The following is a 24,295-nucleotide window of genomic DNA, read 5'->3' on the forward strand; positions in this document are numbered from 1 at the left end:
TTGTGACGTAGTCCTTCACAAGTAATCAAAACAATTACACATGTAAGCATTTCCTTATATCACACTCAGTTTGTCCCTTCATACACAAGCTTGTTAGACCTGTGCCAGCTCTGTTTGGGCCTTACAGTCTGCATACCCATGTACGTTTACCCTTTTAATAAACTGCTCCACCAATTTCCCACTTTACGGGTGAAATATGAAGCAATGCAGTGTGTACGTGCAATGCTCAGTGCTCAGCACAGCATTTTGTGTATGGCGTTATTTTTGTGCCACTATTCTGAGCGCACATAAAAAAACTTGCGCGCACGTAAAAACAAAATTGCAGGTGCAAGTGTTGCATTTTGAGGAGAAATTTATTTTGAGCAAAGAAAAGCTAGTGTTTGCTATTATCCACACACACACACACACACACCCAATAGCAGCCCCTCTCGCTCAGTTTTTGCATTTGCGCTTGCTCGCAATGTGTTGCTCGTGCTCTCAACATTTCTGTACAGCGTTATATTTGTGCCACAAAACCAGCCAATCACAGACTTGGATGCAAAACAATTCTGATTGACTGTTTTGGTCTCCAATCAGCTCAAAATGACGAAATGCAATATCCCAGAATGCATTTCGTCCAAAACTCAAACAAGGCAGTGGTGGAGGAACGTAGAGTGGCGGAGTTTGAAATATTACTCTTACTGGGTCACAAAATAAACTTTGAAGATATTTTCATGCGAGAATGTAGCTGTGTAAACTTCAAATGTCTGCTCGATTTATCAAGACATCACATATTTGCCTAAGTGCTTGAAGAATTATAGGAATTATTTTATGGTTACTGTTCATAACCATCATCTTTATCATTGCATTAAGTATCATTTCATCAAAGTGTTTATTGAAGTTGCTGGCATTATGTTATAATTTATATTATAGGGGTTATCATAATCAAATATTAACATTTTTATTACAGGTGCAGTTATAACTACTTTAAAATGATTGAGTTAAATATATATGTATCATAACTCATATGCTGAGTATATTGTTACAGTAAAATAGTAGCTGAGCCAAGGCCTGAATGTATTCAGCTTCTTGTGGTATTTGAGTTTGCTTAGTTACAGGTGACAGAAGGATGTCCAGTCCATGGTGACCTCAAAGGCCTTAGGTCATCACCATATTCGGAAGAGTATGCCACAAGGAGGAACCTCTATGTTGCATTTAATTCTTAAAATACATGAATGTTCTGGACATGCAAATTATGTGTTTGTAAGCGCAAGAAGGGGCGTTACAATACCCTGATGTTATAAAAGCAATCTAGAGTGTATTTTGGGTAGAGATGTACAACTGTTTGGCAGTTTACACCTCTCCACGCTGCGTGCATTCATTAAAATCAATTGTTTGATTGACCTCTTCTGGACCATCATTGTTTTACTCTCATCCTCAATTTCGGACCCGTAACATTTGGTGCATTGGCCGAGGGTTGAGGGAGAAAAGTTGGAGGTTGAGACCGAGAGGGTCCAAGGTGCTCAAACAGGCAGACACGAGTCAGTGGTCGAAGTGAGTGGACATAAGCCGGCTTATTCAAAGGTAAGGCACTACCTGTTGAATTATTTCCAAACAGTGCTGAATTGGTTCTGACAAAATTGAAAGTCTACTCACTGAAAATTACTGGTAAAGGTCTGTTTTGATTTTGGTGAAAATCTCATGAGAATTGAAGTTGAAGTAATGATAATGTAAGGTTAAGTGACAGTACTGATTAAAGGAAATGCAGTTGGACTGCTAAGGAAAGAGAATTTAAAGTAGTTGGACTACTGAATTTAGGATTATAGGTAATTTGGAAACTGTGTATGGTAATACAGTCATAATTGAATATAAAGCTGGGCTTGGACATCAATAAAGTCGGTTTGGTGGTTGCATAGGATGTCTTTAAAAACATAATTAAATTTATGTAGAACGGAACTGTGGGATGTTCTTGGAAGTGCATTTCTCGGAGGTGACGCTCCCAATTTCCTGAGGACGCTCAGGATTTTCCGTTGGACGGGATAGTCCGATTGGCGATCGTGGAGAACTTGGGAACCTCCAAATAGCTAGTGGTTGGACCACTTTACCGTTTGGAACGGTTTATGCACTTATTTGGGTAGTAAAGGTTGGACCTTGGGCGTTGGACGCTTTTAAATTGACTTAGGAACTTTAGCAATTAGACCAGACACAGGTTGGACCTGATACTGGGTCATTGATTATCAAAAACTTGGAGTTTGTCCCTTGGAGGGTTAATTCAAATTTTGTCTAATTCTGTAGGTTGTGCAATCTAAGGCCTTGTAAATATTTGATCTATGAGACGTCTCTGTATTATAATTTGACTGTTTGTATATAGATTGTGTCTGCCACGGGCACTGCAGCAGGCTGGTTATTTTGAGAGTGTGTCTGTGTCTATGTAAATGAGATGCCTGTGACTTATTTAGAGTGACATTTCCTGTTTACGAATGAGTGGCTAATGACTGACTGCAGAGCCAGGGTTTATGACGACTTCAATCCGTGTTTTAAGGGAAGAAATGCAGTTTATGTTTATTATTTGTGTGACTGTTGTTGATTATGATAAGTATTTCATGATAACTGTAGAATATGAGTATGGGGTTTGCTTGACACGTGTCTGTACTAGGTAAAACTGTGTAAGACTGATAGGAAGTTTATAGAGACTGCTACACATGGCTGATGCCTGTATTTAAGACGCTGGAGTTGTTTATTACAATATTGTAAGTAAAGTTTTATTTCTTGCCATGACTGTATGACTTTTGCGGGGTTTTGAGATAGGATACATAAACTGTTGATACTTAAGACCGTTATCTGGGTTCTAAGAACTGAAATTGAATTTGAGATAATTTAATTAAAAAAGATGTCTGTAAGCGATGTGTTGTTGGGATGTAGAGATTCTTTTATTGCTGCCATATACTCTGCCTTATGATAATGCATTAATAACATGTTCTACAGTATTATTTTATTAGTAATATTGTTTACAGGGTTCATATTGCATTGAATATGTTTGTCATCAATTCATTCTATTCACAGGTTGAGTTTATTTTATACACAAGGCATAACTGTGCTTGTTTAGAGTTGATGTTCTATCCAAGAGGGTTTTACATGTTGAGGGAAGATGAGAACATAGCAGGTTAATTGCATGCATGCTTACAATACACATAAATCTAGTAGCAGGCCTGAGCGAAGGCCCAAGTGTCTTCTGCTTCTTATTTGAGACCTGCGCCAATTCAGTCTACTTAGTGATTGAGGACGAGGGTCCATTATTAGCCCTTAGAGGCCCTGAAGCTCGAAGTTATTACCTTAAAAGGAAGGTGTTATCAAAAAGAGAAGTTATATGTCTGTTTATAGTTATTAAGATGTACAAATGTACCCTTGTCTGTAAACAATGACTGGACATAATGTATTTTTGACCTGTATTGACGTGTATGTGGGGGTGTGATCCTCTATGCTATAAAACCAGAACTCAGTGTATTTTTGTCAGAGCAAATAAGCCATATGCTAACGGTTGTTCTCCGTTGTCAATAAACTCATCGTTTGATTGCACTTTTCTGGGCCTCCTCGTTTGTTGTCTGGTCTACAGTTGATCGATCTCGCTTCATTTGGTGGAGGATGCGGGCAACTAAAGATCAGCAGTAAGAGGTACAGGTGTTTGTTGTCGGCGGAGGTCGAGGCCAGATCAGGTGATCGAACGGCAGACGTCACGGTGATCGCTTGACTATTGGGCCCACAAAAAGGTAAGGCACAAACCTCTTAAACTGAAATTGTGCTGTAGTGGATTATAATTCTAGAATATGTAGTCAAGTGGTCATCCGTTGATCTCTGTTTTGAGTTTTGTTTGAAACGAAAACCTTTGTTGCAACGAAAGTGAAACTTAAGAGTAGTATTGTGTTCATGGTCGCTTGGAAAAAGCAGTACTGAGCTAAAAGTAACTAGAGACGTTGTTTTTAAGGAAATAAGAGAGATTAAAAGAGATTAAAAGTGTCCAAAGTCAAGGAGTTGGAGAACTCCCTCCCTGGGAAAGACGTTTCCTAGGATTATACTAGGGGGAGGGCCCCGCTGAGAGTTGTGGCCTCAGATATAGCCCTGGTGATCGCAGAGGATCATTGTTAGGGAGACACTTAATATGAGAAAAAGAGTAAATACCGGACCAAGAGTCCGAGGAATTGATATATGATTTAAGAGAAACTCAGGTCAGCCGTAAGCTTGAGGTTTTGCAGTAAAGCCAGCCGAGCAGTAAAGTGAAACTAAGGTCTGTTGTGTTGAAGTAACTCTGAGAATAAATACTGTGAGCTATGAGAGACGATTAAAAAGTATTACCTATGCATTTGTGGACCCGTGGCAGTGTGGCCGCGTGGTCAGTGAAAATTTGTGGACCCGCCGTGGGCCGAGAAAAGCTGTGTTTTTGTTGATATTCCTGGAGAATTTGCAGACCTGTTGACGTCTCTTAAAGACGAGCAGCGGTGTGTATATCCGGGTTGTAGGGACCCACTCATACAGCTGGAAACCGTGACGTAAGAAACTGTCTGAAATGATTTAAGTGCCAGCCGGCTGCAGGCTGTGTGTGAGAGAGGCTGTAAAAGTCTCTTTTTCCGTTCTTTTTGCTGGGGAAAAGTGCGCAGTTAAAATTTGGGTGACTTCCCCTTTTAATTTTAACAAAGAATAGATACATTGATTAAATGAGGGGTAGATAAAGGCATGCTCATTGTGCCGTTGTTTCATTATAGGTGCTTGGAAATAGACAGTGAGAGGCCCACGGGGATCCCATTAAGGCTGCTGAAGCATTTTCCTGTTTTGTGAGCGTGCCTTTGGTGATTTTGAAATACAGTATCACTGGACAGGGTGATTCTAATATAAGAGTTTTTTAATCCAACCAGAAACAGAGTAAGAATAAAGCTGTGAGCCTCCTCCTGAGTGGAGAGAATTTGCAGAATTTTTGAGTATCTCTTGTTAAAGAAAAGGGAAAAGAGATTCTGTGTACGGCAGACCGTGAAGTTTCTAGATTAAATCAGAGAGAACTAATGTGGCCGAAGGTTGGATCTGATATGAGGTGAACAGAGGACCGGTCTAAAAGATTAAGAGGTACGCACAAACCTGTTCAATAAGCAAATTTGTGCAAATTGGCTGAATTCTAAATTATCTGTTCGCTGAGTAGATGATCTTAACTACTAAATTGGCGCAGTAGGGGTAAAACTGAATTCTCGAGAATAAAGTAAAACGTTGAAGTAATGAATGAGTAACTTGGAAGTAATGAGAAGCTTTGAAGCAAGGATAATGAAACTTTGAGAAACAGACAGTACTGAGTTAAAAGGTTATTGGTATTTCATGGTAAAAAAAGAAAAAGAGACCAATGCATGTTTAAGAATAGAAGAATATAAGAGTTATTGGTCAGCTTATGGTTTAATAAGTGTCAAACTCACGGGATTGGAGAATCCTGTACTTCTTTGAGACTTCAAAGAGGAGCTCCGGCGTGGGCATACGTCAGGTGGTGTTGCCGAGAGTTGTGGGCTCGGTGAATAGCTAATGATCAAGAGGATCATTTTGGGAGATGCTTATTTGTAAGTAAAAGGATTAAGTTCGGACGAGGAAGTCCGACAGAAACACCTGGTGCTGTCAGGATGTTTAAGTGACACAGAAGTTCAGAAAATCGAGTCAGAAATGGTTTTGTGGCTTTGGTAAACTGATTTTGAAGGAAAATCAGTGTTTATTGTGCTGAAGTAACAGATCCGGCGCGGTCTGAGGAAAAGAAATAAATTGGTTAATGGCTGATATATTTGTATGAATTTTGGTGGATCTGCTGAGGTCCAGAAAATAATCAATGCGGACTGTGTTTGTTCGAACGTTAATAAATGATCCAGGAAGAATTGCCCTGGGTCTGTGTGGTGTGTGTGTTGTTCAGTGACAACATGCACAGTTTAAAATTGGGCCCTGTTCCTTCCTCTTTTTGGTTTCAAAACACAAAGGCTGTTGGATGAAGAATTACTGTGTGAGGAACGGCTTCACTTTTGATTAGGGAAATAATATGCTTACTTTTGGGTTTATGAAGATCTCGTAACAATCTGGGGGAGATGCCGGGGTAAAAAGAGTGAGCTCGGACGAAGGGGTCCGAGAAAAGAACACCGTGAGTTGAGCAAGGTGTTTTAACTGGCTCAGGATTTCAGAGAATCGAGTCAGCTGTGATCTTGAGTTTTAATGGTAAGTTGATTTTAAAGGAAAATCAATGTTACCATGTTGAAGTAATTCTGATGATATTACTAGATGTGTTGTGATACAAGTAAAGAATAAGTTGTGTAAATGTGGACACACGATTGTGTTGAGATGTATGGATCGGCTGCGGTCCACCTGATAAGTGAATGCTGGGTAAACTGAGACAATAAACTGTTTTTAAATCTTCACTGGCTGCAGTGAGATACATGTGCTGAAGATTACTGGACCGGCGAGGTCCATATGATGAAGTTCTTGGGAGATAAATGACAGAAACAGTTTCTGAATTTTGAGGAGAATTCTGAAGCACTGAGGTTGAATTTTCTCTGTGCTTGGTGCGCTGTGTGGACTTATATCAGAGTTATAAGTCCAAAGGTTATGACCTGGAGGTCATTCATGGTGTTTAAAGAAGAACAGGAATTAGAAAAGGATATTTAATGTCATATTTTGTGTAAATTGAGGAAAACTCACCACATGTGTTCACCTTTTTTCATTTAAAGGGACACAGACATTAACACACACACAGTACTTGGGTGTGAGTTACTTCCTCTTTTAATTTTAAACTGTAACACGTGTTCATTGAACTAGAATTTCAGCAGTGGATGAGACAGGATTTAGGTTAGGCCTAGTCAAAGATAAAGATGACCTTTATTAGTCCCACAGGTGGGAAATTTGTTTGTTAAAGCAAAAGTGCAAAGTTATGCAGCAGAAATTAGAAAACACTGGAATGCAATAAAATAAAGTAGAATAGAATAAAATAGAATACCAATACTATATACAGCTGAGTAAGAAAATACAAAATACAACTTTGTCAAAGAAAGAATTGCACATATAGCAGTCTTATTGGACGTATGAGGGTTCTGGTAAAGTACTAGTTCTGCTAAAAGTAAAAACTTAGGTTAAAGTTTTATGCCCTGGAGGCCAAGAGTCGTGTGTAGAGAAGAACATGACTTAGAAACGGACATTTAAGGTCACATTTTGTCTAAGATGGGGAGAATTGTCCCATATGTGTTTATTTCTCTTCTTTTTAAGAGGACAGACGCACTGAGTGTTGTCTACTTCCTCTTTCTGATTCTAAGCAAGCATGTTTGATAAAATACTCTTAGGAAAGCGTATTTTGAGTGCTTCTAAGTGTGTGAATGTTGTGAGTACTTGATTTGAATGATTCTGTGTGATTTGTACAAAATAATAAATAAGTAATAATAACTCATAGGAGAGTGCGTGAATAGAGGAGGCCTGAGAGAGTGTGTGTGCGTCAAACAGGAAGTCTGATTATAGCTGGGGAGAGACGTTGCAGCATGAAAACAGAGCAATTAGAGACTGAATGTCTTAAGAAAAAGTAATAAAATATATTAATTACATGTTTTAGAAAAAGAAAGACTGAGAAAATAAATACATGAACTAACAATTACATTAATGAATAGAAAACACACGTACACAAATTGTTACAGGTGAAATGTTGGGAATAATCAAGAAGTGAGATAGCTTAATATACTGATGAAATGAAGAAAGCAGCTTACACTCCTTTGATTTCCAGAGTCAGTGTGTCCCCTCCCCTCATAGCACCCGTGCCCACTTGGCCCCCGTATCAGGCGAAGCATGGAAGGCTGGACAGCCCATGACGGGTAAGATCCCACCTCGAAACCCTGGACAACCTAAGGCAAGGCGCAGTCACGATTGCTTGAACCTAGGTCCCTAAGTGAGCTTGGACTCACTGGAGGAGACGGGACTACAAGGGTAAAGCCGCTGGGGCAGAGGGGAAATGTCATTAACAATGACGAGTGATAAGCCAAAGAGGGGAGACACTCACTGTCTTTCAGGGTGAATTGTTCCCTGAACCTGAAAATCAAGCTCTAACTTCTGGCTGAGGACAAGGAATGTTGTTATTTAAGGAGGGAGATCAAATTTGGGAAAGAGAAAAACTGACTGTTTAAGTGGAACCTTGTGAGGGAGTCTGAAAAACCACGAAAAGAAACATATACACAATCACACACACAAATAGAAAATGCGTTAACCTTAGAATACAAAAGAGCTCATGAAGATCAGATAGCAGGTTTAGCATAGGAGTCTGTTTATCATGTTGTCCAACTCGCTTAGTGTGTAGTAAGTTTTCAGGAGAGAAAATTTAGAATTTAGTGTTGACGGTGTGCAAGTTGTGTGGTGTTTAACGAGATTTTCTGTGTTTTGAGCAGGTGAAATTATGTTAAGTTGACCTGAGAGTGTCAGGACCCTGAAGAAGTTGTGGCAAAATGTTCTGTGTTTAAGATTGTTGAGGGTGTTGTTGTAGTGATGGGTTACTTTTATCGGTTAGATTTGTGTTGTTTTCTTATTTTAATAGAGGGAGTTTTATCAAACATGCACATGTCTAAGGGGGTCCATCATTTTTGTAACAGTGCACTTAGAAAAAACCTGTCAGGTGATTTTGTTTTGTGTTTGGATGAGCCAATAATCAGCTCTCTTTTTCTCATTTTTGTTCTAAGCAGGCCTGCAAAAGAGTGGATAACAGCGCTGAAAATTCTCGGTGACCTTCTCCAGATTACAATGGGCAGAGGAGAAGGCTAAGTCTCTGTCTAAAAGGATTGCCGCGAGCCAATCCAGTCCAAAAGCAGAAAGAACTATTTTCTTAAAAACAAAGTAAAACAAATAAATGAGTTGATGTTGCTGAGAGTGAAGACTGAATATTTGCGAGATAGTCTCCACTGTCAGCAATACCTGATGTTAATGCATGTGAGTGAATGTGTGTAAATGGATGGTGACTGGACGGACGAGGCAGACCATAGGTTGGACCGACTGGACACTGAGATAAAGACTGGACTAAGGTTAGACACATGACTGATAATTTTTCTGTTTTAAGTTTTCTTTTTATAACACAGGTTGGATCATAAGTGGGGAAAAACTGAGTATGAAATGTGAAGTTCTGGTTAACACACAGGTTTTTGTTTCTAGGAAGTTCCAAGGATGCAGGCTGTGGATGGAGCCGAGAAAAGATTTGACATAATGATTAATTTGATTTCATTCCTTAAACACAGGTTTGAAGGGCCGGAGCATGAATATCTAATATGATATGACTAACCTTTTCTTTTAATCTCCTAAGCTCGAGTGAAGGATTTTGAGTTTGTAACACATAAGATGTGTCACAAAAGGGGGAGTTACAGGATTTAAGGTTTAATTTGAAATGGGTTTTAGGATCGTTTTATGACGTTTGGGGTTTTTGATAATTTAGATATAGAAATTGTTTCTATGCTTAGATGGTGATGGTTTATATCTTACCCTGGGCGTGTTTAATAAAACTAAAAGTGTTGCTCACACACATGAAGGGCATGGAGATTAAGTAAAGTTAATATAAAGGACAGAGCCCAGAACATGATATGGTGAAACAACTTTGAATGATTAAAGGAACCTTAGATGAACACAGTAGATTAGTGAGGTGTAGCAGAGAGAGGCTTTTTGTTTTCTATCCTTTACAGGAGAAGATTTCAAGACCACAGCGACCACAGGGGGGGCGAGAATCCTGGAAGCCTGAGATCAAACGGAACCAACCAGAGAAAGGAGAAAAACAGAGCACAAAGACACCTAGTTGTTTATATCACAAAGAAGATCAAAAGCTTGTTAGACATAGGTTATAATGGAAGCATAAAAGGGATGAGAGGAACTTTACATAACATAGAAATCCTGCAACAATTCGTAAATTGCCCAAACACAGTGTTCAGACCGGATATGCGCTACCCGTTAAAGGGGGCGAAGAAATCAGGCCTAAGTTTGAAAATGAAATGGGTTAACTCGATAGAGGAGGTTTCCAAAGGTAGAGAAAATAATGTAGGACCTTTTACCAGGAGAAAGCTAATTGTATCTTTTACACTTTACAGTGTGCACTGAGGGAAGTCAGGAATAGTTTAAATTAGGATTAAAAAATTAAACTAGGTGAAAAGGGGGTGTAGCAAGTAGATTTAGGGCAGCTCACAGCCTGGCGTAAACGCAAGGTGCCGTCACACAGCTTAAGTTATTTGTTTGATTTATTTTAAACATTGAAAACATACAACCCGTTGAGGAGACAGATAGGGTTGGGGAATTGAAAGGTTTTGTTTGTTTAGCATAATTTCTTTTGTTATATTTTAGCTTTAACAGGGAACATGCCTCTCTGGAGCTTCTCTCCTGATGCTACCCTGCCAAACACCCTTATCCATAGAGACTATGTCAGCTCCCAAACAGACAGCAACAAACCAAATCTAGCAATAAAACAACTTAAACATCAATAGTAACAAAGCAAGAACAATACAGAATCCACATCTGAACCGAAGAATAAAACAGTGAAATGTGGATTATTAAATATTAGGTCTCTCTCTTCAAAAACCTCTGTTAGCGCACGCCAAGCGGTCGCAGCAGATGGCTGCCCGTACCTGAACGTGGTTCTGTCGGAGGTTTCTTCCTGTTAAAAGGGAGTTTTTCCTTCCCACTGTTGCCAAAGTGCTTGCTCAATAGGGGGTCACAAGATTGTTGGGTTTTTCTCTGTATCTATGAAGCGCCTTGAGGCAACTTTTGTTGTGATTTGGCGCTATATAAATAAAATTCAATTGAATTGTATTGAAGTAAACTTAAATGTGATAAATTAGGAATTAGTTCATTTCTCGAGTGAGAAATGAAAAAGGGGGACTGGTGTTAGGAATAAAAGAAATATTTTTAATGTGTACTTTAATAATGAAGGCTTGTAGAGCAACGCTACCTTTGACTTACAAACAAGAGCTCAGCCAGACTGAAAAACAGGAAGTTTTAGTGCACAAGGCATATTAATAGATATAGACACAAAAAAAAGGAACTCCCCATACAAACAATGTTCAAGACTGTGTGACGTGTAAAGTACCGAAATAACACCATATAAGTCACAGCTGATGATTCTAATGTTAGAGAGCTTTTGCAACTGGCGTCTGAGCTGTGCAGAGGTCTCTCACCCCCGGAAGATGATTGAATAAAGAAAGACAGGTACTTATGTAGGTCAGCATAAGGTTGAGTCCAACAGAAGCAAGGCACCCTAAATGCGCACAGCATGCAGCAGGGGTTGCCAAAATAATATAGAAAACAGCACATGCAGTGAGAGAACACTCACTAAAAGTTCTGATTACACATAGTGTGGTGGCATATGTGAACTCGCAGGCGTTCACTATGACATCATTAGCACAACAGAGACTGAGTCTGCAAACAAGGAACTGAATTTGAGCCCACGAGGAGCTCCAGCAGTGGAAGGAGCCACGCTGGACTGGTCCTTATGAGGTCATTGCCAGAACAACTACAGCAGGTCAACTAAAAGGGAAAGGCGATACCTGGTATCACTGGTCGCAGTGTGCACCAGCACATGAGAATTTGGTAGAGGAAAACTCCTCTACACCCAACACAGGTGGTAACGAGCAGAGGCAAAATAAATCCTCTCACCTGTGCAACGGGCCAACCAGTAGTCTACCTGGGAGGCCGAAGAGAGAAGAGGAGCAGCGCAGAAGGTCGCCACGCCAGCAGAAAGGAGCGGTGACAAGTTGAGGACTCCACAAAAGCAGGGGAGTTTCATTCCAGGATATAAAGTTTATATAACATGATGCAAACACACGAGTCAGAGACACGTAATGAGAAAACTGATTAGAATGTTCCTTACAACTACATGTTTATTGTATGCAATGATATTAATGATGGCTGTGTTGTTTATTGTCTATATTTTGCAGGGCACTCCGGACCCCTTGTCTGAACACGGAGGCCAGTCCAGCACAGCACTTCCTGAGACTGTAGTTGCTAAAACGGGATCGGTAAAAAAGACAAAAGCGCGAGGTGTCAGGTAAAGGTGATGAGTGTCTCAGCATGAATAATGGCATAGAGTTGAATTATGTTAAAGGGTCTACCAGCTCATTCATGTTTGATTTGTGTGACGTCATTAAGTGTACAGGAGCTAGTAGTAGCTGGAGAGCGTATGATGTACGGGTCTGCAATGACCCCATGATATGCTTAGGGCAAATTTAGTTGATGCAAAGTCTAAGCCGCTCGCAGAAAGCTTAATCACCATTCTGACTGATCAGATGGTAACTTCGAGAACAGTAGCTCAAAAGGAACAGGAACCAAAAGAGAGATTACTTCTGACGACAGATTACTTTAGACTGAAGCCTAAGGATTTGATAAAGCGTGCCACCGGTTTCAAGGACAGTAACCTCTGGCTTGATTGGGTGGCTCAAAATGCTAGAGAACAACATGTATCTGACTGTGTTGCCTGTGCTTCAGTTAGGCAGGTAAAGGCTATTCCACAAAACAACACACGTACCTTAGCCGCCAGAGGTAAGAGACATATTTTGGCCAAAAGAGGGACCCAGGGTACACATGCATATGACCCTGGGTTAAACTCTCCGACCTGGATAGACTCTATTGGAGTGCCCAGGAGAGTTCCAGATGAGTACAAGCTGGTAAATCTGATAGTGGTAGAATTTGAAAGTAACTATGTTCATTGGAATCTGCTGAGACTCTCTAACCAAACCAGGGACGCCATGATGGGGTTCGCAGAACAATTGGGTCCGAGTTTGCTGATGGGAAATCGAATGGCCCTTAACATGAGAAGGGAGGCGTGTGCGCCATATTCGGAGACATGTGCTGTACTTTTATCCCTAATAATACTGCCCCAGATGGCTCAGTAACCCGAGCTCTGGAGGGCTTGAAAACTTTGTCTAAAACTATGCATGAACACTCAGGTATCGAAAATCTGCTGGCGTCCTGGATGACATCTGTGTTTGGACAATGGAAAGGTGTGGCTATGTCAGTGATGTTTTCTTTGACTGTACTTTTGGGAATACTGGTCATTGCTAGTTGTTGTATCATTCCTTGTGTCAGAGGATTGTTGGTAAAAGTAATGGCAAGGGTTGCTAACCCTGGCTGGGTTGAGGGCATCTACCAGATGAACTTAGAACCCATAGAGTGGGCCAGGGAGTGATACAACACGAAGTGTGGTGACATTCCTTGTTGGAATGTCAAAAGAGGGAATGTTGGGATTTAGAGATTCTTTTATTGCTGCCATATAATCTGCCTTATGATAAATGCATTAATAACATGTTCTACAGTATTATTTTATCAGTAATATTGTTTACAGGGTTCATATTGCATTGAATATGTTTGTCATCACATTCATTCTATTCACAGGTTGAGTTCATTCTATACACATTGCATAACTGTGCTTGTTTAGAGTTGATGTTCTATCCAAGAGGGTTTTAAGCTTCACTGGTGAGAGTGTCCAGGTGATACATGTTGAGGGAAGATGAGAACATAGCAGGTTAATTGCATGCATGCTTACAATACACATAAATCTAGTAGCAGGCCTGAGCGAAGGCCCAAGTGTCTTCTGCTTCTTATTTGAGACCTGCGCCAATTCAGTCTACTTAGTGATTGAGGACGAGGGTCCATTATTAGCCCTTAGAGGCCCTGAAGCTTGAAGTTATTACCTTAAAAGGAAGGTGTTATCAAAAAGAGAAGTTATATGTTTGTTTATAGTTATTAGAGATGTACAAAATGTACCCTTGTCTGTAAACAATGACTGGACATAATGTATTTTTGACCTGTATTGACGTGTATGTGGGGGTGTGATCCTCTATGCTATAAAACCAGAACTCAGTGTATTTTTGTCAGAGCAAATAAGCCATATGCTGACGGTTGTTCTCCGTTGTCAATAAACTCATCGTTTGATTGTACTTTTCTGGGCCTCCGTCGTTTGTTGTCTGGTCTACAGTTGATCGATCTCGCTTCAGTAGTTAGAGAAAGAAATAGAGCATTTAAGTTGGTCAAACGGTCTCATAATTTTCAACATTTAATTGACTACAAAAAAGCACAGGCGAAAGTCAGAAGTACAATAAGAAGGATGAGATATGTTATGTTATGTGATGAAGCGTTAAATAAATTGCTAATGTTGTTTAATAAGGTATGGGAAGTAGGGCGTCTCCCACGTCAATGGAAAGAAGCACTAATTATACCAATAAAGAAAGGGAAAGACCACACTTATGATCAATGATATTTTTAAAGATGTGTCTGATAGTTGTGGTAAATCAGTCTTTGCTGACGATGGAGCATTATGGGTGAGGGGGAAGAATGTTGACCATCTCGTCAAGAAACTTCAAGAGGTGATAAATAAAGTAGAAAAGTGGGGTGTAGAATGGGGTTTTAAATTTTCTGTTGAGAAAACTAAAGTAATGTTTTTCACAAATAAGAAAATTGGGGGAAATAAACTGTTATACTTGTATGGGAAAGAGTTAGAAAGGGTGAATTGTTTTCGTTTTTTGGGTGTGGTTTTTGACAAGAGATTAACTTGGAAACATCACATAGAGCACGTTGTGGGGAAAAGTAAAAAGGTTCTTAATATTTTGAGGTGTTTAGCAGGACTGACATGGGGTGCTAATTTTGATGCACTTAAAAGTATTTATATCACGTTAATTTGATCAAGATTAGATTATGGGTGTGTGTTATATGGATCAGCGGCTAAAACCTCGTTAAAGAAGCTGGATGTAATCCAAGCTCGAGCACTGAGACTTTGCCTAGGGGCAGTTAAAACAACACCAATATGTGCTCTACAAGTGGAATCAGGAGAAATGCCACTGTATATTAGAAAGCAACAGCTGATGGTTAAATATTGGATAAATTTGAAAGATCATGACGAAAACCATCCTGTTAAGAAAGTGTTAGGACTTGTTGGGAAAGAGGAAAGGTTTTTACAAATACTTTTGGGTGGGTTGGGGATGATAGAGCGAGAACTTTTAAAGTGAATGACAAAGACTTCAGTCAGACAGTGTTGTGGCCTTTACGACCCATATGGACATTGAAATACGTTAAAGTAGACAGATCGTTAATGGTTACTAAGAAGAGGAAATTGACCACAGATATTTGTCAAAAATTTTATAACAGATTGGAGAGCAAATACAGTGACTTTTTACAGGTGTATATAGATGGGTCAAAAGACCCTAAGACTGAAGCCACTAGGGTAGCAGTGGTAATTCTGGAGTTAAATATCAAAATTGCGAAAAGAACGTCAAATCTTCTGAGTATATACAAACACAATAGAAGTTAAGAGGAGTAGTGGGTTAAAGAGACAGGAGGAGGTTATTATAAGTAGAATACAAACAGGCCACTGCTTTTTAAATGGTACTCTTTTTAGGATAGGGAAACATCCGACTGGGTTGTGTGATGGGTGCAATACTATGGAGACGGTTGAGCATGTGCTTCTTAGTTGTAGGAAGTATGCAAGTCACAGGAGGGTGATGAGGGTTGAAATGAGTGGTGGAAGGGAACTTACGTTTGAACAAGTGGTTAATAAGTTAAGTCATGGTGAAGGGAAAGGGGTGGTTTTTCGTTTTTTTGAGAAATACTGGTTTCATCAAGAGGATCTGAGGTTTCAGGAGTGAAGTAAGATTAAAAGCCAGGAGATGGCAGTAATGCAACATTTTTGGATGCAAGCTGCTGTTAAACATAAAAGGAGAAGAAAAAGAATCTGCAGGAAGAGGCGGAACAACAAAGATTCAACATCACATTCCTGAAATGAAAGTATAAGTTAGTGAGAAACAGTAGAGCTGCAGTCTGGAGAACATCAACGAACTCAAATACAGGCGAGTGCAGCTGATCAGAGTTACTGTGTTCAACAAATTAGTTCAAGTTAAAAGTGCAAAATTTAAAAAGTCTCCTTTAAAATGTGCTTTTCTTTGTAAAAACAGGAGTTGAAGAGACTCACAGACGACAGCCTCGCTGTCTTACTTTAAAAATTAGCTGTAGTCTAAGAAAGTGACACCACTAAACTTTATTGTTACATTTTCCATTAAAGTAATTTTTTAAAATTAATTAATTAATTAAGAAACAAAAAATGGCATTGGTGGTGGTTAAAACTGAGAATCATGACCTGAGATAACCCTGTCATACTACATTCACAAATGTTAAAATATGAAGGTTAGAAGATGAGCTTGGTATCAGATGTAGGCATGAAAGAGACTTTTGATGTGCTCTCGCATGTTACACCTGTCCCACATCCTAACACATCATGCTGTTTGCATGTCCAAGTCGTCAGAGGCAAACACACAGAGTTATTGGTTTTATTCCTACTTATAGCTGGTTATCGATACTGAGTTTAATGAACACCGGCAGCTTCCCGAAGTGAGAGCTCTACAGGCCTGCAGCCAGGAGTAAACCACAGCGCTGCTGGTGTCAGAGAGAGGGAATGTTACAAGCTAAGCTAAGCTAGCAAGTCCCTAAAGACAGAGTGAATGAATACTGTGAAGATAATTAGCAGGTGATTCAGCAGAGTGTGATTTGCAATTTGGCACCATCTGTAAAAACTAAAAATCCTTACGTATTAAATAGCAGAAATTAGGCTTTCTTGTTAGAGGTCATTTTTGCAAAACAAAAAAATGTAAACGCGGACAGCCACACTGTACACAACAGTAGACTGGTGTGTAATGCATCTGTGCATAAACAAGAAAATAATGAAGAAAATAGAGATTTAACTGGAAACTGTTTTTGAAGCGCACTGGGAGATGGAAGTTTGTGGGAAATGTGGTTTTATGACAGTGGATTTTTGGAAGTAAGACAGGATTCATGTTAATGTTTCTCAAACCTGAAACGTATTTTGGTCTTCTTTCACATGATGAAACTTGCAGTTTTGTAATCTGTCCTTTTGGCAGAGACATTGTTTGTCTACATGCTGTCGGACAAGTGAGGGAATCATACTTTGTGTTTACATCTTTTCACAGAATCAGTTTTCCTGCTTTTTAATTGTTTGCAGTTTTAGCTGTTTGTAAATGGTTTTGTGAGCTTTTAGCTGAGGTCTGGTGGCCAGGCTTTACAATACAATACAACTTTATTTATATAGCACATTTAAAAACCAACGGTATACCAAAGTGCTTCACAATAAAACAGCAGGTTAAAACATTAAAATTTAAGACCATTAACAAAGTACTGAATATGCTAACAGGTCAATGGCACTAATTACACAAGAATAAAAGTGAATATCCACTCAAACTTGCTAAAACACACACAGGTTTTAAGTAGACGAAGATATATAGAAAGAAAATTGGAATTGAGTACAAAATACAGGCGTTAACTAACCGGGAAAGCAAGATAAATAAGTAAGTTTTTAAATGTGATTTAAATAATTGGATGGAGTCAGACGCGCGAATAGCAATGGGAAGGTTGTTCCACAGGTTAGGTGCAACCAGTGCAAACGCACGGTCACCTCTGGCCTTAAGCCAAAATCTAGGCTGAACCAAGAGTAATTGGTCAGATGATCTGAGGGCTCTCCCAGGGGTGTATGGTCTAAGAAGTTCGACAAGATAGCTAGGTGCTGTATTATGTATAATTTTGAAGGTAAGCAGCAATATTTTAAATTCGATGTGGTATTTGATGGGAAGCCAGTGCAGATCAGCAGGGACAGGGGTGATAGAGGTAAACCTTCTGGTTCCAGTCAGAAGGCGTGCTGCGGCATTTTGGACAAGCTGTAATCTATGGAGAAGAGCAGCATGGAGACCAAAGTAAAGGGAATTACAGTAATCCAATCTAGAGGTCACAAAGGCATGAATAAGCTTTTCAAGATCCTTATGTGGTACGTAATGCTTAGCCTTAGAAATAAGATGCAGTTGGTAGAAGCTAGATTTGACTACAGAAGTCACTTGTTTGTCAAATTTGAAAGAGCTATCCAGCAGCACACCTAGATTACTAACAGCGTCAGAGAGAAAAGTGGCAAGGGATCCAAAGGTATCAACTAGCTGGCCCCGGGGGAAATGACTGTCAAACACCACCATTTTGGTTTTCTTTTCATTTAAGATAAGAGAGTTGCCCAAAAGCCATTCTTTGACTTCTCTCATGCACTCTAGGAAGCAGTGCAGTGACAGAGCAACATCGTCAGTTAGCTGGAAGTAAATTTGTATATCATCATCATAGCAATGAAATTACCTGTTGTATTTTTCAAAGATTAAGTTTAGAGGTAGCATATACAGTGAGAATAACATTGGGCCCAACACAAAGCCTTGAGGCACGCCACAGCAGAAGGATGCAACAGAAGAAGAATAGGTACCCAGTACCTGCTCGAAAGATATGATTTAAACCAGTTAAGGGCGTCACCTCTAATACCAACTGTATGTTCTAACCTCATTAGTAGAATATTATGGTCCACCATATCAAAGGCTGAGGACAAGTCCAGTAAGCCTAAGACCGCAGAACGACCTGAATCGGCAATTAGTGGATCATTAAGGACTATCAGCAGAGCTGTTTCAGTGCTATGACGTGGTTTAAAGCCAGACTGGAATTTATCTTTGATGTTGTTCGCATCCAGTTGGGCCTGGAGTTGCGAGAGAACTCTCTTCTCCAAGATTTTGGACAGGAACGGGAGTTTGTGAACTACAGGCCGATCTCCAAAGTCATTATGATCAAGGTTCCTTTTTTTGAGAACAGGCTGCACTACAGCGTGTTTAAAGGCTGACGGAACATGGCCGGAAAGCAATGAAGAATTTGTGAGAGTTAAAATACTGGGCCCAATTGCATCAAAACCATTCTTGATAATGTGTGATGGGAGAATATCATGTACAGAATTTGTATTTTTCAGTTGTTCAACTATTTGCTTAAGGGCAGTGAGTAACACCGGCTCAAACTCATGAAAAGTTGATCAACATCCAGGGGTGAAAGCGGGGCTCACAACTAAAGGGTGTGAAGACTTGAGAGATAACATTTTATCTGTGAAGTAATTACAAAATTGTTCGCAGAGAGCTGGAGAAGACACCGTCAGCATTTCATGATAGGGATTGACCACTGAATTAAAGATTTTAAACAGTGTTCGAGGATTATAGCCATTAGTCTCAATAATTTCAGAAAAAAAAGCCGCTTTAGCCATTTTAACAGCATTTTGAAACTTCAGGTGGCTGGTACGTAAGATATCAAAGGATACCTGGAGCTTAGTCCAAGGGGCTTAGCCGGGCTCCACCCAAAGACACTACGTGGGTCCATCTTCCTGTGCACCCACCCACAGGAGGGGCCATAAGGGTTTGGTGCTCTGTGGATCAGGCAGCAGCCAGAGGTGGAAGTCTTGGCTTCAAAAATTGGCTTGTGGCCCTTGTAGTGACCATTTCTGGTGGGGTAGGAGCCAGAGCTGGTGCATAAGGTCAAGAAATGCCAACTAGATATAGCATGGCTCACCTGAATGCATAGCTCAGACTGTACGTTGGTGTTATTCCCAGTGAACGAGAGGGTTGGTTCCCTTTGCCTGCCAGTTGGGAATGAGTCCTGACTGTTGTTTGTGCCCATGCACCAAATAACAGTTCAGAGTACCCAGGCTTCTTGGAATCACTGGCTGGGAGCTGGAGAGTGCTCCACCTAGGGACTGTTCTGCTGGGGGTCTTCAGTGCTCACGTTGGACCTGAGTGGTATTTTGTGATTGGACTTTTGTTGGCGAGTGTCGTGGCAGTTGTCCCAGAACACAGGAGGTGAAGGGAGCCGTCACCTTAAAGGAGTCTTATGAGGCTTGGTCAGCCTGTGGGATTCCAGAAGCACCTGACAGGTACCAGCAGAACCAGCAACGTGCAACAGTAGCAGTGGCTTATACAAAAGCTCAGGTGTGGGAGTTGCTCAGGGAGACCGTGGAACAAGACTTTAGGTTGGCCTTAAAGTGATTCTGGCTGAATCCCAGATGAGCCAGGAGAGGGAAGCAGTGATATAGACACACTATTTACAGTGGTGATGGGACGCTGCTGACCTCAACCAAAGATATGGCCAAGCAGTGGAAGGAACACTTTGAGAACCTCCTCAATCCCACATTCACATCTTCTGCTATGCAAACAGAGTCTGGGCATACGGTCTGTGACTCGCCTATCACTGTGGGTGAGGTCACCAATGTAGTTAAACCACTGCTCAGTGGCAGGGCCCCTGGAATGGATGAAATAGGCGCTGAATTCCTGAAAGCTCTGAATGTTGAAGGGCTGTCCTGGTTGACATGTCTCTGCAACATTGCATGGAGGTCTGGTTCTGTTGGCTTAATCAGATTGTGACCAAGTATCTCAGGGTCTTGTGCTCGAGTAAGGGGAACATGAGTTTGACAGATGGATTGGAGCAGCGTCTGCAGTGATGCAGATGCTGTACCAATCTGTTGTGATGGAAAAGAGCTGAGCATGAAAGCAAAGCTTTCAATTTAGTGGTCTATCTACGTTCCTACCCTCACCTACATTTTACACAGCGTCCCAATGACGTTTGGACTTGAGGCTGAAATAATCCATCAGTCACACGATGAATAATCAGAATGTAGAAGCTAAGCCTATGTTTGAAGCCACTGAGAAGTTCGATGGCGCGGTGATGTGGTTCCACTGAATGAAACTTGAGATGGTCCAATACTCCAGCCGTACCTATCCTGTCTGTTTAACACCTGCATCGCTTTCCATCGGTTGCATTTGCTGTTCATCAGTTCTCTCAGGATCCAGCATCATTTAATATAAATCACAGCAGTACAGGAGTCACAAACCATTTCCTCCTTCCGATCAACGACACCTGACGCTAATTACATGTCTACCTTAAAAACATACCATACTGTAAAACACAAACAGTGACCCCTAGTGGCTCACAGAAGGTAACAACACAGAAAATGGCTCCTACAAAAAACTTATAGAGAAATAAATTTCTTGAAACCACACAAGATGAACGTTGTCACTTCCTCTGTCTTTCCGTTCTTTATCTTTTATTTCTAGTGTTAGAGGCTGAATGTTAATTGTATTTTCTCCTCGATATTTCTAAACCATTTACAGATATATTTAATTAAAGTTTACATTTTTATACTTCTGTTTTCAGAGTGCAGACATGTCTGCTGACAGCAATCTGCAGTCTGAAGATCGCTTTCTTTGCTCCATCTGTCTGGATGTGTTCACTGATCCGGTCACCACATCATGTGGACACAACTTCTGCAAAAAGTGCATCACTCAATATTGGGATGTTCATGAGAGGTGTCAATGCCCCCTGTGTAAGGAGACTTTCAACAGTAGACCTCAGCTGAAGATCAACACCTTCATCTCTGAGATGGTTGCTCAGTTCAGACGTGAAGCTCAGCAGAAAGCCAGCAGCAGCAGCTCGGAGCAACAAGCTGCCAAACCAGGAGAAATTCCCTGTGACGTCTGCACTGGAACCAGACTGAAGGCCCTGAAGTCCTGCCTGGTGTGTCTGACCTCCTACTGTCAGACTCACCTGGAGCCTCATCTGACAGCTACATGTCTGAAAAGACATCAGCTGATTGAGCCTGTGGAGAACCTGGAAAACAGGATGTGTAGGAAGCACGATAAACATCTGGAGCTGTTCTGTAAGACCGACCAGACATGTGTCTGTGTGCTCTGAGAGACGCCTGAAGGAGCTCATAAAGGAGATCGAAGACAAACAGGAAACTACAGAGAAACAGGCTGAAGGTGTCATCAAAGATCTGGAACAGGAAATCTCTGAGCTGATGGAGAGAAGCTCTGAGGTGGAGCAGCTCTCACACTCTGAAGACCACCTCCACCTCCTCCAAAGCTTCTCCTCCCTGAAAGCTGCTCTATGCACCAAGGACTGGACAGAGGTCAGAGTCCGTCCACCATCATATGAGGAGACCGTGGGGAGAGCTGTGGAGACACTCAGGAAAGACATGAAGAAGCTGTTTGAAGCTGAACTGAAGAGGGTCCAGCAGTATGCAGTGGACGTGACTCTGGATCCTGACACAGCAAATCCTGACCTCATCCTGTCTGATGATGGAAAACAAGTGAAGTATGGTGATGTGAAGAAGAAACTTCCGGACAACCCAGAGAGATTTTCTCAGTGTGTTTGTGTTTTAGGAGAGCAGAGTTTCTCTTCAGGCAGATTTTACTTTGAGGTTCAGGTTAAAGGAAAGACTAAATGGAGTTTGGGAGTGGCCACAGAGTCGATCAGCAGGAAGGGAAAAATCAGACTGAGTCCTCAGAACGGTCTCTGGACTGTATGTCTGAGAAATGGAAATAAGTACAAAGCTTGTGCTGTCTCTCTCCAGTCTGGTCCTGAGAAGGTGGGGGTGTTCGTGGACTATGAGGAGGGTCTGGTCTCCTTCTATGATGTAGATGCTGCAGCTCTGATCTACTCGTTCACTGGCTGCTCCTTCACTCAGAAACTCCACCCGTACTTGAATCCATGTAATAATGATGATGGTAAGAACGCTGCACCTCTGCTGATCACTCCTATCAATCTCATTCTGTGTGAAGACCGTCTGGATTAAGAACATTCACTGATAACACTCAATGAGTTTGGTGCTCATGTCACACAGTGGAAAATTGTTTGTATATTTTGTTTTGGATCAGACTGTGTGTTGGTACATAGTGTTGATTTTATTTGCATGATTTTATTGTGACATTTATATTGCATGGTTTTATCCTCATATTTATATTGTGTATTTTAGTGTTGTTGCACAATATTCTTTTAATCCACTGTGGACTAAGCGGACAATTGTAGGCACCTGTGAGGTGGGGGCGTTCCCCGAGGCGGCCTATCAGCCGCCAGACTGACCTGTTAAAGGGGTTAGTGAGCGCAGAGACGGAGAGAGCGACGCACGAAAGGTGAGCAGGAGAAAAAAGAAACTCATGCAAGCCAGTATATGTGTCGAAGGACCTGCTGCCTGACTGTGGGGTGCCACGAGTCGTTCGGCGACGGATCGGCCAGCGGAACACGGCGATCCAGTCCCAACGGCAGGAACAGCGACAGTGGGTGGCGATGCCCGCAATCCACACCAGGGCAGGGGTGTCCCTCTGTCTGCATCTGGCGGTGCTACAAGGGAAGCCGTGCAGGTGTGGAGTGGGGCGGGACTGTGCGGTGACACGCTGTCAGGAGGAGACAGGTCTGCAACAGGAGCCCCCTCCTTGGTCTTCTGGCCGGCGTGGTTTCCATCCCGGAAGAGAAATTCCTCTCCTGTTTCAGATAAGGAACATTTGCCCGCGTGTGGCTGGACTGTGGGATTATGGGACGGGGGGGGGGATTTAGCATATGGGAAATATTTGTGTAGCTTTTGTTTTGATAGTATATAGTTATTTCTGCCGGCAGGGTTTTTAGCGTATTGAGAACACTCTTTTTATTGTACAGGGGGATTTTAAACTGTATCTGTGATTCTGGTTGTGTCTGTGTTCCCATGGAAATAAATGGTGTGTTTAAGGCTAACAGTCTCTGTGCCCTGAGCGCTGACCCACTCACTCCCCTTCTTCTTGTATGTGAACGGACTTGGAGGTGAAGATTTATATACACCAGTTTTAGCGGCTACATTCATATCATTGATCTCACAGTTACAGTACATTGTTTAAAAAGGGAAATAATCTGTAAATTTCTGTAAAAATAAAACAAAACAAACAAATAATCTGACCGAAAAATATCCTACAGTAGTGGAACTTTAACATTTTGTAATTTTGTTACAAAATTTTTTTTTTTTTTATGGTACAGAAAATAATATATTTGTAGCTTTAAATTTACATGAAATTTTTCAAATAAAGTATTTACATGTGTAAAGACGACACATTTACCCTCAGTGTGGTTCAACACTGTAATACAGTAATCAGGTTTATTAGTCTGTTTTTATAGTAAAGAATCTCATAGTTTTATATTTTTAATTTATTAAAATGTTATACTACCCATAAAAAATGTCAACACTTATTTTTTTATTATTTTAAATGGGAAATGTGTTTAAATAAAAGTTTTTGTATATTTTATAGTCTGTTTAAAACCTTAATCAATCTACTTTTTTAAAAACATCCTCAGTCATTAGCTTTGCTAGCAAGCACACTCTCCTGTCATCATGAGAGGGAAGACTCAGTTTAATATTTAGCTGGTGACGCGATGTGGCTGCTCAGAGCTTCAGTGTCCGGAGTACAGACAGTGTGATCTATTAGCTAATGGTGCAAAGCTTGGCTTTGGTATACTCACCCTGAAGATGCAATGTGTGGTGCTGTTTCTCCACAGAATGTTTTGCTTGTTGTTGGTTATTTAAAGTCTCCACCTTCTCTGGATTTGGAGTTTCCTCCCCTCCTAGCCAGGGGCGGATCTAGAAGGGTGGCATGGGGTGGCAAGTGCCACCCTAAAATGATCC

General features: G+C 40.9%; 2 protein-coding genes across 2 annotated transcripts in view; both read left to right on the forward strand.

The window, feature by feature from the left end:
* The window catches only part of LOC100707400 (high mobility group protein B2), a 642,043-nt gene that overhangs the window by 511,347 nt on the left and 106,401 nt on the right, over nucleotides 1-24,295 (forward strand). The window lies entirely within an intron of this gene.
* On the forward strand, nucleotides 15,717-23,854 carry LOC100711963 (zinc-binding protein A33-like). Its single transcript, XM_019360570.2, has 3 exons — nucleotides 15,717-15,818; nucleotides 21,025-21,350; nucleotides 21,592-23,854. The coding sequence occupies exons 2-3, from the start codon at nucleotides 21,034-21,036 to the stop codon at nucleotides 22,442-22,444; spliced, it is 1,170 nt and encodes a 389-aa protein (XP_019216115.1). The 5' UTR covers nucleotides 15,717-15,818; nucleotides 21,025-21,033; the 3' UTR covers nucleotides 22,445-23,854.

The sequence above is a fragment of the Oreochromis niloticus genome, linkage group LG6 (assembly GCF_001858045.2).
Source record: "Oreochromis niloticus isolate F11D_XX linkage group LG6, O_niloticus_UMD_NMBU, whole genome shotgun sequence".
In the NCBI taxonomy this organism is placed as follows: domain Eukaryota; kingdom Metazoa; phylum Chordata; class Actinopteri; order Cichliformes; family Cichlidae; genus Oreochromis; species Oreochromis niloticus.